This window comes from Odontesthes bonariensis, chromosome 14 (assembly GCF_027942865.1).
Source record: "Odontesthes bonariensis isolate fOdoBon6 chromosome 14, fOdoBon6.hap1, whole genome shotgun sequence".
NCBI classification, from domain to species: Eukaryota; Metazoa; Chordata; class Actinopteri; order Atheriniformes; family Atherinopsidae; genus Odontesthes; species Odontesthes bonariensis.
Genome location: NC_134519.1, coordinates 4,904,848 through 4,920,525, shown reverse-complemented (window position 1 = coordinate 4,920,525; position 15,678 = coordinate 4,904,848). Strand labels below are relative to the sequence as shown.

Sequence of the window (15,678 nt, the reverse complement as noted above, 5' to 3'; positions counted from 1 at the left end):
CAATGTGCTTTACATAAAGACAAGGCATTTAAAAGAACAGCATAAAGCAGCATAAAAACAAGCAATTTAAAGAGAATAAAAATTAAAAAACACAGTTAAAAGCAATCAAAGAAGAAGGGAAAAATAAAAACTCAACCATAAGCACACGGAAAGAGAAATGTTTTTAACCTGGATGTAAAAGTGCTCACAGTTGGGGCTGATTTCAGTTCTGCTGGTAGTTTGTTCCAGTTGTGTGCAGCATAACAGCTAAAAGCTGCTTCACCGGGTCCAGTTTGAACTCTGGGCTCCACTATCTGACCTGAGTCAGCAGATCTCAGAGCTCTGCTGGGTTTATACTCTGCCAGCAGGTCATTCTACTGGTTTTTTTTATTATTTATATATTTTTTTAACAGTGACTGCTGAGTTCTTCTCAAATTGATTGATTTTTTTATTTTTATTTATTTATTTTTTTATTTATTTGTTTATTTAGTCATTTATTATCATTACTAGTTAGTAATAATAGTATTTTTACTAGAATTTGTATTATTATTGTTGTTGTTAGTATACAATCATTGTAAATATTTAAAAAAAAAAATTGAGCTACTTGACTAATTTGAATTTCCCCCATTGGGGGATGAATAAAGTAATTTTCTATTTCTATTTCTATTCATGTATTCTGGACCTAAACCATTCTGTGATTTGTAGACGAGCAGCAGAACTTTAAAATCTATTCTGTAAAGACCTGAGAGCTGGGCCTGGCTGCAGATGTCTGCTGAGCGCTCACTTTGGCTTCGCTCTTTGTTTGGGAGGATTAAGCAGCGCTGGCTTTCTTAGCAACGCTCTTTGGAACAAATGGCTCCTTAAAGAGGTTGATAAAGGCTTTTGTTGCTACCTGTGCTCATCTTCCCCAAGATTGATTTGTTTATCGTTGCATTCATGATGATGATGGGGAGAGAGGTGAAAGTAAACACTGAACCGAACCGAGACTCGGAACAAAAGAACTTCTCAGGTCTCTGTGCGCTTAAAGGTACAGTTCGCCTCTTTTGACATGAAGCTGTATAACATCCCATATCAGCAACATCATTTATGAACATCTTCTTACCCCCTGCTGCGTCCTGTGAGCAGAGTTCCAGCCTCGTTTTGGTGTTGATGAAGGTAGTCCGGCTAGTTGGCTGGGGTTTAAAAAATAAAGCGTTTTGCTTCTCAAAACAATATGCGTTCAAAGGAGTAATATATTTGTATCACAAAATCGTTCTCCGGGAAAAAGTCCATCCACTGCTCAAGATCCACTTTAAAAGATTACAAGAATACCCGGCTGTTTGGGAGGAAGATGCAAAGAAATCGGGACTTTTAAGAGTTTTACTCGTTAAAATGTGTCGAAAATAGGCTCAAAGGTACATTTAGTGCAACGCTGACAAACTTGCACGCCTACATTTAAAGGGATAGTTCAAATTCAATTCAAAATTTATTTATATAGCACATTAAAACAGCCTCAGCTGATTGAAGTGCTTCACAACAGCAACTGCATCACAAGAGAGTCATCAATAAAAGCAATAAGAATGACTTCATCACAGATGAAGATAACATTTGAGATAAAATTAGCAATAAAATAACAGTAACAGCTTCTTTTGACATGAAGCTGTATGACAGGCAGGCAGTGATACGAAGGGAGAGAAAATAGGGCCAAGCGATTGTGAGGACTGACTTTTTCCTGGAGAACCATTTTGTGATGCAAATGTATTACTCTGTTGAACACATATTGTTTTGAGAAGCAAAACGCTTTATTTTTTAAACCCCAGCCAACTAGCCGGACTACCTTCATCAACACCAAAACGAGGCTGGAACTCTGCTCACAGGACGCAGCAGGGGGTAAGAAGATGTTCATAAATGATGTTGCTGATATGGGATGTCATACAGCTTTCCCTTTAAATGTAGGCGTGCAAGTTTGTCAGCGTTTGACACACTTTAACAAGTAAATACTCTTAAAAGTCCCGATTTCGTTGCATCTTCCTCCCAAGCAGCCGGGTTTTCTTGTAATCTTTTAAATTGGATCTTGAGCAGTGGATCTCCAGACTGTCTGAAGGTCTTTTTAAGTCCTTGTAACCGTCTATTTACAGAGGAATGTGTCTTTTTTTTATGTTCGAGCCACTTTACACCGACTTATTAACCATTCAGGCAGACCGAAAGACGCCTAATTCAAGCGATAACTAGACAATCTGGCAAAGAGACCATTTTAAATGGTATCTTTAGGCGCTTTGTGACTAGCAGCCTGTCACAAAGACACTGTGTAGAAGATCAAAATCAAATCAAATTTATTTGTATAGCACATTTCATGTACAAAACAATTCAAAGTGCTTTACATAAAATAAAAGCATTGCAGCAGGGAGTGGAAGAAGCATTAAAAATACACGAAAGAATATAAAGAGAAACCAATAAAATCATTTAAATGAATTTAAAAACAAGCAACAGTCCAGATAAGTTCAAAGATATCGTGCAGATTTCATGCATAGGTCCTCATACAAATATATATTTACCTTCAAGCTTGTTTGAACTGTACATTCAGTGTTTTTAATCTCTATATTTGCACCTCTTTCCCATTTCCAGGCACTAAAGAGACAGTCTGTACATCACTGTTACGACCTGATTCATTGGAAATGCTTCCAAGGCTCGAGTACATGGAGTTGGTTAACGGGTAACTTTATGTGTTCACAGGAATCCGCCAAGGTTTCAGACCTCAACCCCAATGCGAAAGCATGGGCCAACCACATGTTTAGCCTGGACCCCAGCGGGACTGCCGACACCACAACTGCTGCCCTGCAGCCATGGAAGGAAGGCTGCGATAGTCCGGCCGACCCTGGAACAGAAGGTCAGATCACCTCTAAACTCGGAATAAATTAGATTCTCTAAGTAAACCGGACACTTAACTGACCCTTTGATAAGCAGTTATATCCCTCCTCATCTTTGGTGATTCATTAAAAATCCTCACAGAAGTACAGTTAAAAGCTCTTTGGTTCCATCCATTATTAAAAGAAGAAACTGTTTAAATGCGTGTCTACTTTGGGTTAAAATAACTTTATTTTAATGCGAATAAAAGGTTGGTTGAAGCACTCGGAGTTGAGCCATTAAAATGAGCTGAAACCCCGACACGCATACAGTTTTTACGCCATTCCACCCATCCATTCATGACGGTTTAAAGGTATTTACGTGTGGAAAGGACTCGTGTTTTGGTCAGCAAGCCGCTGCTTTTGATGAATCACATTCAGCTTGACGTGAGGCATGAATATTCCAGCCGCAGCACAAATTATTGTAATGTTTTAATTCGATGTCCCCGGCCAAGCATAGCCGCTGCTGAGGCATCAAGGACGTGGTGTTGGAGCGGAGATGATTGATTAGCCTCAATTTGACTCTGATTGACACCCTGGCCTGCTTCTCCTCCTGAGTCGGGTCGTTTAAATGGTGGAGAGAAAAAACAGGTAGTTACTCCTTAAACCTTAACTTAAGATCCGTCTGTGGTGCCTGTGTTGAGTTGTCAGCACTTTAAAAGAGTTAAAGATTGAATTCCCTTCATAATTTAGACGATATGCAGCTTATTTAAATTAATAAAACTCTTTCAGCAGCATTCTTTTCAAACCGAGGTGGTAAAATAAGTATTTTTCTTTTTAATATATCAGTTAAATTCAAGCCAACTTTGCAGTTTCAGCTTTTTATCGTGTTTTTTTTCATGTTGTTCTTTTGAAAGTGATACCTTTCCGGGGCATTGAGATAACTTTTTCCTGGATATATGAGGAGTTTTCTGCATTTTGTTTTGTTAAGTGAATGTTGTGCATTTTGGAGCTGCAGCCAGAGGTCTGATACACCCGAACATTTGAATTCCTTTGTTCTCTGTAGGCTTGTAATGGGAGGTGTTTGACGGAGGCTTAAATTCAAATGAAAAACGTGTTAAAGCATTAAATCACAGCCTGTTCTTTTGAGTTTGTAATTTGAGTGGTTGTGCTGCCCTCATTTATTATCATGCTCCCTTTATTTGAATGCCTGTTTTTTCCTCTTTCATGGGTAAAAAAGTGTTGTATAAATGTGGAGACGGTGAATTGTTCTCGCCTCTTTATAATGCTCTCCTTCCTAAATCTCTGCTAGCTTGGAAACTAAAGTTCAGATGTGATGGTCTGTGTTTGAAACCGCATACTTCTCCTACTTCTCCTACTACTCCTACTAACTTTCTGAGTTAGAATGCCAGTTTGAGTAAGCGAGAAGTTCCCGGATGCATACTAGATTCTCTGAAATGTTGGGCATGCATCATGAGGTTACTACTCATACTCAAACTACCCAAGATGCAACGTAACGTGACTTCGCCGATCGTCATTTCCTGTCAAAACGGCAGTTTCAAGCTAGCTACAACGAGGGTAGGTTCACTTCCTGTTTTCAAAACAAAAGCACCAATTGTATGGTAATGGCTTTCCCTATGATAAAAGGCAACGGGTATTTTATTTTGTGAAAATAACAGGAAGTGCGTTAGCTCACTGCGGCTAGCTTTAGTAGCGCCGCATTCGTGGGACCAAAATTGTAAACAGCCGGTATTTTGTCAGGTTTTCAACACGTTGGGGATCTAAACGACTACTTTCTCACCTGAAAATGTTTCAAATGTTGCTAAAGTTTACAGAGTTTAGAGCTTAAGGGAAATCAGCTTCAGGCCGGCTGATTTCGGCTCGGGCAGGAGCGAAATGCATTGTGGGTAAACGCTCTGCATACTGCCTGATCGAGTCTGCAGTATGCAGTATGGAAGTATGCGGTTTCGAACACAGCCATGGTCGCCACAAAGTTTAAAATGGCTGCTTAAATCCCTGACTGTCATCATACAACAGGCTTTGAAGCCAGTGAGGACAAAGCTTACAAGGAGCCTCTGCTAACTGACCCAGATGAGCCTCCACCAGCACCAGTACCAGTAAGGCTGGCCGAGCCGGCCCCCGTTGCCTCCGTCACCCTGGAGTGCTCCGAGCCGGCCTACGCAGAATACCCCGAGCCCGGGCAACCGGGGTGCACAGGTGGGCTGGTTGGTTGGGCGCAGATCGGTCTGTTCGGCCTCACAAACACAGTGTAAAGGAGGTTAAAGCCTCCTTCGGCTGCAGAAATAAGGTCATCAGGATTCACTGGAAAAAATAAGCAAAAAAACAACAAATAAAAGATGTTTTTGCTTGAAATAAGCAAAAACATCTGCCAATGGAACTAGTGAAAATCGACTTGTCAAGATTTCTTGAAATAAAATGTAATATTTAGGACTTTTGAGATAAAAGTGATCTTGAAATTAGCTTAAAAACCTCTTCAAATGTAAAAAAAAAAGCTTGTTTCATATGATATGTGACTCAAAACAATTTGTTTTCAAGACTTTTTCATTTAACAAGATATTCCAGATGTATTGTATTAAAACAAGTCCCTATATCTGGCTGAAATGGTACTTGTTAGGCAGTTGTGTCTTATATCAAGTGTAATGAGATACTCAATGAGACAAATATACTTGGTAAGATTTAGATTTTTTCCAGTGTTGTTTTTGTCTGTGATCCAGCAGGAATAAAAAACACACGTTATTTAATGTGGGAGTTTAAGACAAACCGAGCAGTTCAGTGAATGTTTCTCTGAGCTGAGACGACCTGTTGTGCTCAGGCAGGTTTTCCACTCGCACCCGCTGAGGGGTGGATCTCCTGTTTAGTGATTTAGTCATTAATATTGCATCTTAATTTCACTTCCAAGCGATAACGCATCATATTAGAAGCAGAACTCATTCTCCAGTCTTTGTTTTTGGGACTCAGAGCGGCCGTTTAAGAGCCATTTGTTGTCTTATGTTTTATTTATTGCAGCATTAGGAGTTCAGTGGCCTGTTCCAGACAGCATCTGTCAGCAGACATTTATCTCTAAATGTTCTCTATTTGGAAGGATTATCAACAGAAAAGGAGTTGTAGTCTGCACAGAACTGTTATTGCACAGTGTACTCGTCTCATGTTGTGTCTACGCCACGAATTTAACAGACGTTTGGCTGATAAATCTTCATATTTGAACCTCCAGTCGATGAGAATTAGCATAAAGTTTGTATATATACATGCATTGGCTGGTCAAAGACATAAAAAGATGAATAAATGGATAAAGTCGCCCAAGCTAATTGGTAAGAAATGCTGTCGTATGAACATGTTTAAGTTATTTAACTCGATCTGCTTCTTTAAACAAACGGGTGAGTCATCTCGTGGTGATGGAAAAAAAGACGTAATGGGGCAAATTGTTTGTCGGCATGAAGCAAACAAAACAACTAAGAAGTAAAACTGTGCCCGAAGCTTTGTTAGAATCTGGAAGGATAGTGGCGAACCGTCGTCTTTCAGATAAAAACAAAGATCAGAGATCACTTTAAACGTTCTCAAATCAAGGAGAATTGGGTCAAAACAATGTTTAATAGTGGAAAAAAAGAGCATTTCCACACGCTCTGGGAAGGTTTGGAGACATTAAATGTCCTAAACATGCTGATGGGTTCACAGTCGGTGACAAAGTTTATGTATTTTATATTCCAGGATAACGATGTCAGGCTCATCAGCTCAAAATGAGAAAGAGATGCATCCATAGAAAAGGCCAAAGCTTCTTCTTTCTTTCTTTTGGCCAGTTGATGTGTCTAAATATTTATAACAAGCATGAAAGCCGAGGTTTTAATTCTGAGTTCTTAGATAAGTTTCCACTTAGTTTACAACAGAAGGCCAATTTTTGTGAAATCACGAGACTGGTTTTTACTTTTCTTTGCATTTTGTGTGCTTTGCCTTCATTTTCAACATTTTTTTTTTTAATCCATTCCACCCATGTCCCATTTCATTCATGCCTGTAATCCCAGGATTTGGTGTAAAGGAAGTTTCTTTTGGTTTGATCCAAGTCTTTTCCCCCTCGTCCGTCCACAGGCAGCGACTCCCAGCCTGAGAACCCCCGGGAAGGCTTGAGGGAGCACCTGAAGAAGACCCTGGAGTTCTGTCTGTCCCGGTAAGCTGACCCCGATGCTTTCATACCACATTAGTGAGCTCACACAGGGAAAAAAACAGGTTTTATTTTTGCATGAAATCTATCAGGCAGAATGGTGATGACTCAGTTGTGTTGTGATCAGCCATCATGTGTAATTATCACCCATTTGTACCGTTAATATAGATAATGTTCCCTCCACAAAAAGCTAGATGAATGAAAGCTTTCTGCACACAATGTGACTCACCGTTAAGATTAAATTTGGACCGTTAAACCTCAAAAATCCCAAACCCGTCGCTCAGCAGCATAGAGAACAGCTCTTACTTTGAATCACTGCGAGTAAAACAGATCAGCAAACCAAACACAGCATATCAGCACAAACACCTCACACCAGCTGTAAAGCACGGTGGTGGCGGGCTGATGATCTGGGCTTGAGTTTGGTGTCCATTTCACACACTTTTTCAGACATTTTTGTTCATTCGAGGCTGTAGGACCGGGTGATTCTTATGTTAAACCCTAAAATTAAGACTGCAAAGCTCTGATAAACTTTACCAGCTTTAAGATGGTCAGAGACCAGAACTTCCAGTATCGGTAACAAGAACTTGAAGTAGAATTTAAAGACTGTATTTCAGCCTGAGCTTTAGAGAGATCTGATTAAAGGTAGCAGAGCTGAACTGATACGTTGATGAAAGGATTGACTGTTTTCATCATTTTATTACTGATAAAAAGGGCCAAATGATCCCTTAGTTTGGCCCTTTTGCCTTTTATTTGGAGGCGTGTTTGAATATCTTCAGAAGTATTGGTAGTAGTGATGTTTATTTTAATATTCTCTAAAGATAAATCAGTAATTAATGAGGTAAATTATGAGCTCCAGGATGAGATCAATCATTTCTGTGTCAAGTTGTGCCGTGAAGTCATTTACTGGCTGAGCACATGACTCTGTGGGCGTGGCCTGAATGAAAGCCCTATTTCATATTTTTGAACGCCTCTGAGGTGGTTTAGCTGCTGCTGTTGAAATTGAGCCAAAAAATGACCCATTTACCCCCCAAAAAAGACAAAAAATTACTCATTTACCCTCCAAAAAAGACAAAAAATGACCTATTTACCCCCCAAAAAAGACAAAAAATTACTCATTTACCCTCCAAAAAAGACAAAAAATGACCTATTTACCCACCAAAAAAGACAAAAAATTGCCCATTTACCCTCCAAAAAAGACAAAAAATGACCCATTTATCCACCAAAAAAAACAAAAAATTACCCATTTACCCTCCAAAAAAGACAAAAAATTACCCATTTACCCTCCAAAAAAGACAAAAAATTACCCATTTACCCTCCAAAAAAGACAAAAAATTACCCATTTACCCTCCAAAAAAAGACAAAAAATTACCCATTTACCCTCCAAAAAAGACAAAAAATTACCCATTTACCCTAGCCTGGGAATTCCCATGCTGCTTTGCGTGCGATTTCATTCACACTGCAAAGTCAGCCTGGAAACCACCGCCCTTATTTTTGCCTGAGTTAGGGAACCAATCATAGAACAGCAAGGCGATGACGACGTCTATGCGCGACACCGAAGCTTGTAGAGTGTTAATCCAACATGGCAGCGGACACAACGTTACCGTTCGATGCAGCCTTAGAAAGTGTTTTAAGTAGCTTAGAGCGCAAGTTTACTTTTAAAAAAGAGCAACGTTTGGCGTTGAAAGATTTCATTGCCTTCTTCCTCGTCGAATTTCTGTCGCTCTACATACGTCATCTGGTATAAGTGATACAATTGGCTATGAATCGCGCGCAAAGCAGCATGAGAAGAACCAGACGCCATTTGATAGGCATTCGTAACGCCCAATAAACGGATCTAGGCATTCGTAAACCACGCCTCAAATACGAGAAAATGCAAACCTAGTTCCCAGACCGCCATCTCATCCAGATGTGGACGCGTCAGCCAGGCTACATTTACCCACCAAAAAAGACAAAAAATTACCTATTTACCCACTAAAAAAGACAAAAAATTATGTATTTACCCTCTAAAAAAGACAAAAATGACCATTTTACTGACTAAAAAAGACAAAAATGACCATTCTACTGACTAAAAAAGACAAAAAATGACCCATTTACCCACTAAAGAAGACCATCGGCTTCTCTAAAACTACACGGATCGACATGCAGGCCACTGAACCCCTCGGGGCACCGCAGGGCTGCCATGTGAGCGGATGCATACCTGTAGCACTTTGCTTTCCCTTCAGGAAACCACTTGGCTTGCAGTTGTATAAATAAAACAGTTAAGTGTGCAACATTGAAGGAGCTGAGAGCTTCAAGAGGTGCACTTATGTCCCCGAGGGCGGCGTTTGCATTCACCAACACAAAGCTGATCAATCTCAATTAGATGCTGAACAAGGAAGAAAATAATTATCCGGTGATTGATGCTTTCATTCAGAATTGGTCAAAATATTGAATTATAAGAGATCAAATGGCAGGTGTTGAAACTGAAATGCTTGTATTTTGTTTGCTTTTCCTTTCCTCAGCGTGTTCTCTTTTGTGCATTTATGTGCCGAACCTTTCAGAGTAACTTCAGAGAAGTTGTATAGAAGGACACATGTTGGGAAGCAGAGTGTTTAATATCCATTTAGACACTGATTGACGCTCTTTTTTTCCTGTAATGACAGCAGTGGTTTGACGCTCTTCAGATGAAAAATGTCTGTTTTTGGTCCTCCTGCCCGCTCAGAGTAACGTGGAGCTTGATGTGTAAATTGTTCTGTCGGCTCTGGGTGCAGGCAGGTGATGTGAGCTGAACCGTTGGTGCTGTTCAAAGTTAAAACATCAGTTTCTGATAGTTATAGATAGAGTAAAACTCACACAGAAGATGTTGGACGCCTGTTTAGAGGGGAAACCTTCTGCTGTAATGCCTTGGAAACCATCAAATAACTCGCATCTTGGTGCTTTCTCAGACACAATAAGGTGTCTTTGGTGCAGAAGCCCAAAGCCACAGCTGGTGTGAGTAAGCAGCAGGTTTCCCTTTAATAAAAAAGAGAGAATTATGAAATAAATCAAGTTATCTGAACCGCTACAGGTGAATAGGGTAATATTTCAAAATAATAGAAATCACCATGAAACTTCCTCTGTTGATTACTTATACAAGTATGAAAAAAAATGTTTTACAAGTTTTAGAAATTTGTTTGTTTAATTATGCAAATTAGGCATTATCATTAGGCAAATTACAGAGGGATTTCAGGATATCTGCTTTCATTTCCTAGGAAATCAAAATCTACTGTCCATAGCCTAAAAAAACATTGATTTTCGCCATATTTTTTTATTATAATGTCACATAAATCAGGCCAGGAATGATTTATAAACAAATCCTTCTGTAAATATCTTCAGAATACTGCTAAGTGTATAACTGGAAAGTTTGGTGTTAGTAGGTGCTCCATAGGCTGAGATATTGATACTGGAAAAATACAAAAAACTGATTTTGAGAAAACAGCATTTAAAGATTTAAATAGGGAATTCAATACATTTGTATTAGAAACAATTGCTCAAAACCAGAATAAATGCTCAGGCCCTTAGTAATACTAATATTGAATAAAATAATCTTATTAATAAAGAATACAAGCTCAATAAATCAATACAATAAAAGATGGCGTATCAGTTCATTGAGACGTGCCACATGTATTCCAGCCTCTGTCATTAACTCGGTTTCCTAACGGCAGTTTACGGTCAGCTGTGCTGCTTCCTGATGCTTCATCAGCTGATCTAACAAAGTTTCTTTTATTGCATCTTGCAAAGCTCAAATTGTTGCTTTCTTTTCTCTGAAAGTTGCCGTGTTTTGGGGCATTTTCGGAGCGTCAGAGTCCACCGCGTGATGCGTCTGAGCCAATCACGTTAGCAGAAACGAGCAGCAGCCAATGAGATTTTGTCTTTAGCAATAAATCCGCCTTTAGACATTCCCGATTGGTTGCTGATAGAAAGGAAGTGCCGTTATTTGGGTGACATATCATTGTGCAGGAGACTCGGAGCTTTCCAACGACACCGGTCACGACAGATTTCAGTAAATAGACAAAGCTCGGCATGGCGCGTTGGAATGCTAACTTTTTGGTAAATTCGGGCGAAACGTGCTGCCGCGAGTAAACAAAATGTAATAAAATAAACATTTTAATTTATGTTTTCAATGTTTTCTTTATAGCAGGTCTAAAGAACACATGTTGAAGGAGCAGACTGGCCCAAAATCTCAAAATTGACCACTGCATGAAAAAAATAAATAAAAAATAACTGTTTTTGCCTGCCGTATCTCACCTTAAGTCGCTCCGCCACACACTGGCGATAACTTTAACTATCATCTGTACTGCCTTTGCTTTGGAGCCTTTCTAAACTGTTATTATGATTTATGAACATTTTATCATCCATCCTTGAGTGGGGTTTTGTCTTTGTTCCATTGATGTGATAATCAGGAGTGTTATCTGAGTAAATAAAGACTGTTTTCCCAGTTAAAAGGCTGTCTGAGCTCCTCCCCTGAGGCCCAACTAACCCGATCTGCTTCCTCTCCGTCAGGGAGAACCTGGCCAGTGACATGTACCTCATCTCCCAGATGGACAGCGACCAGTACGTGCCAATTGTGACGGTGGCCAACCTGGACCACGTCAAGAAGCTCAGCACTGACGTGGAGCTGATTGTGGATATTTTACGATGTGAGTAATAGCGCTGTTTGCTCTCGGCGTGCGTCACCGACTTTGTGGTTTTATGCCACAGGTGAAATAAACCGTGTGAGCGTTGCCCACCTGCAGAAAAAGCTTCGAGAGGAGACGCACTCGGGCTGATTTCTCAGGAGAGGTTGTTAAAGTCTGACCGGCTGCTGTTAAATGACTCGATTTACTGCTTAAACCAAAGCTTTTGTTTCAGGGCTCTGGGCTGATCTTACATTTATATTCGGCTTTGTGGAGGTTAAAAACAACTTGTTATCAGCTTAATTAGCTTGTTTTTTTTGTTTTTTTTAAATGCAGTCCTCAGAAAGTGGTGCAACAGCTTGCAGCTTAACAGTTAAAGGGATAGTTTGCCTCTTTTGACATGAAGCTGTATGACATCCCATATTGTTATTATTATTATTATAATATGGGATATATAATATTATTTTTAACAGTGACTGCTGAGTTCTTCTCAAATTGATTTTTTTTTTTTTTTTAATTTTAATTTGTTTATTTAGTCATTTATAATTATGATTATTAGTTAGTAGTAGTATTTTTACTAGAATTGGTATTATTATTGTTGTTGTTGTTAATATACAATCATTATAAATATTTATAATTTTTTTGAGCTACTTGACAAATTTGAATTTCGCCCATTGGGGGATGAATAAAGTATTTTTCTATTCTATCAGCAACATCATTTCTGAACATCTTCTTACCCCCTGCTGCGTCCTGTGAGCAGAGTTCCAGCCTCGTTTTGGTGTTGATGAAGGTAGTCCGGCTAGTTGGCTGGAGTTTAAAGAATAAAGCGTTTTGCTTCTCAAAACAATATGCGTTCCAAAGAGTAATACATTTGCATCACAAACTCATTCTCCAGGAAAAAGTCAGACCTCACAATCTCTTGGCCCTATTTTCTCTCCCTTCATATCACTGCCTGTTGTGTAGACCGAAGCGCAGACCGAGCAGCAAACACCGTAACAGGCGCTGCTGTCGGCAGGCGGCAGCAGGCAGTGATACGAAGGGAGAGAAAATAGGGCCAAGCGATTGTTTTACTTCTGTGTGCATGCAACATGAGAACTATCTACTTATTTATCTCTAATAATGAACATATTTACATGTTTATCACTCCGACACTATCTTATGAGTCTGCTCATGAGTTTTTTTCCTTGGTCTGACTCCTTGTAGCTTCTGATTGGCCAGCTCTGTCACATGGGGGTGAACCAGGAAGTGTTCTGGTTGTGTTGTGCTCCAAAGCCGGTGATCAGTCTCCATCTTCTTCATTAAGGATGAGTTGAGTTACTGTGTGGATCATTTTATCAAATCACTTCATTTCAGCCTAAAGAATCTGACCCGATGGAAGCCAGTTTCTGACTATTATTCTAACACATCAGGAAAAAACAACAATCTAACCCAGTTTGAGTTTACACTGGCAGCTTTGATGCTTTTTGTAAGTACAGAATGTACTCCTGTACTAACGCTTATGGTCTAAAGAGTGCGAGGAACAAGGTAAAAAGATCCCAAAATAAAGACGTTTTAGGAGCCGATGAGCCATTGTGAGCTCTGACTGTTTCCTGGAGAACCATTCTGTGATGCAAATGTATTACTCTGTTGAACGCATATTGTTCTGAGAAGCAAAACGCTTTATTTTTTAAACCCCAGCCAACTAGCCGGACTACCTTCATCAACACCAAAACGAGGCTGGAACTCTGCTCACAGGACGCAGCAGGGGGTAAGAAGATGTTCAGAAATGATGTTGCTGATATGGGATGTTACACAGCTTCATGTCCAAAGAGGCGAACTGTCCCTTTAAGAGGAGATAAAGGAGTTGGTTAAAGATCCCAAACTGAAATGTATGAATGAAGCATTCTTTACACTGGTGTAAAACTCTTTGTATACACAGTCTGAGGTCTGAGGACACATTTGAACCCTTTAAGGACGTCCTTGGGACTCGAATTGTTGCGCACCTTTGGTGGTCGTGCAGCTTTCACGCTTTATTTCAGTGACTCTTACAACTCGGGATTAGGGATGTTAACCGATGACCGTATGACCGATGGTTGACCGAATCAACGTCGTCCAGTTAGAATTTTTCTGCCGTCGGTTTAAAAAAAAAAACAAAAAAACAAACAAACAAAAAAAAAAAACTCACTATATCTTTAGAAATGTTATGTGAGCATGAGCCATCCCACGATGGAAGAACAACCGCAGCAGAGCTCACGTAGCGCCCTCCTCAGAGGTCCTCTCTTACACCGGTTGCAACTTGTACGCCGTACATGACGGGTCCTGTCTGCGCAAAAAATCGCCACTATTAACCTAAATAAAGCCAATGTGGCTGCGTGTGGACTACAACATAATAATAATTGTAACACTGTAATGGCAAAAGACACAAGACTAACTTAGCCTACTTGTGATATATTCATCTGTACTTAAATAGCATGACGACAGGAACTTATTGCAAAGGATTTTGTGCAGCATAGGCTACGCCACAGAGGCTGTTGGCATTCGGTAAGTTTTTTTTTAACGAAGTCATTGGTTAACCTACTTTCCTGTAACACCGCCAAATGCACCGTTCTCTGTTTGTGACTTTGTAACGGGGGCTTTTAACAGCCCGAGTTCGGTGCCGCGTTTGATTCGTGTTTAAAAAGTACCGTGACTGGAAGGGCGCCGTTGCGCGTAATGTGTGGCTGTGCGTGTCTGCGCAGGCACAGCAATTATTTTTCTACCCAAAACCCTTATTCCTCCACAAGTACGCCTAGAACTAGTGGTCAATGATTGGGGAAAATGTATAATACCAAGGGCACGAACCAACATTAATTGTGTGGTGGGAGCCTAACCAGTCGGCAGAGAAAGACGCGCGACAGGACACAGATATCATAAATGGCACTTATAGAATTTTCGGTGACCGACTTTAATCGACTAATGAGGCTCAGTGGTCGGTCAAGACTTTTTTTAAATTTCGACATCCCTACTCGGGATGCTCTCTTCGTTGGTTTTCCTCGTTTTCTTCTTGGAAAATATTCAAACTTGGGTCGGGTGGATCTATGCTGAGCCATTTAAGTGTCTGAAGAAGGTGCTTCTCCTGCCCTGGATGCCTGAATCCCTTCCAAGAGTCTTATTCTTTGGGTGGATGCGTGTTGTTTTTAAATCTAAACGCCTGTACTGCAGCCTCTCGGATAGGTTTTCACTCAGAGTTGTTCTACGTCTTCCTGCATCCGTCCTTCTTTCCATCCTGATTCGTTTCCTCGCCACCGTTGCAGGACCTTAAAGAAAACGATGCCGTCATTGCAGAGACGGTATGAACCCGGAGATTCTCGGAACAGTCACCATATAGCTTAATCTTTGTTTTTGCCTAAAGGACAGACGCTGTTCTGATTATTGTCCTTCTGTGAGGGTCTCCCTTCCACATAAAGGAACTCTCTATGGCGTCCATCAATGGCTTGTTGATTACGTGTCTGAATAAGGCCCTTCTTCATCCCCATTTGTCAGAATTAAAAAGATGGAGGCCTTTCAGTTCTCCTGGACTTCTTCTTGTATACTTCTCCAGTTCTGGGCCTTGACCCGATCCTGTTTATCAGTTCCTTTACACTCGTTTTGACTCCTAAGTTCGTCAAACAGGTTCAGTTAGGTTCGTGTTTTCTCTAAACGATATCTTACTTGTTTTTAAATTCATTTTAATTATTAGGGACCGAGCAGTGAAACTGCAAGGACCCTATTGTATCTGTAAGGTTTATTATTATTCCGCCGTCTTCTTTCCGTCCGATTCTTGCTAAAGGTGCTCGAAAACTCAGGAAATTTTGCGAGCGCCACCTGCCAGTCGACAACATGAAAGAATCTAAACTTTATATTTTTGGGAGTCGCTCATTGACTCTGTAGCGCCCCCTACGATGCTTAAAAATGGTCCCCGCATTGGGGTTAGTTTCACGTGGGACAACGAAATTTGGTACACTCATTCATCATGCCCAGACGCACAAAAAAGTCTCTTGCCGCCATGGTCCCACGTCCACAGGAAGGCGGCCATTTTGGATGGAAAGTGCATTTTCGTGTAATTTTTGAC

General features: G+C 40.3%; 1 protein-coding gene across 2 annotated transcripts in view; it reads left to right on the top strand.

Moving 5' to 3' along the window:
- The window catches only part of larp4b (La ribonucleoprotein 4B), a 68,167-nt gene that overhangs the window by 26,835 nt on the left and 25,654 nt on the right, over positions 1 to 15,678 (top strand). For both annotated transcript variants that reach the window (XM_075482657.1, XM_075482655.1), the window contains exons 3-6: positions 2,692 to 2,845; positions 4,839 to 5,018; positions 6,903 to 6,981; positions 11,497 to 11,633. In XM_075482657.1, coding sequence (XP_075338772.1) covers positions 2,692 to 2,845; positions 4,839 to 5,018; positions 6,903 to 6,981; positions 11,497 to 11,633 — 550 coding nt within the window. The remainder of the gene's footprint in view (positions 1 to 2,691; positions 2,846 to 4,838; positions 5,019 to 6,902; positions 6,982 to 11,496; positions 11,634 to 15,678) is intronic.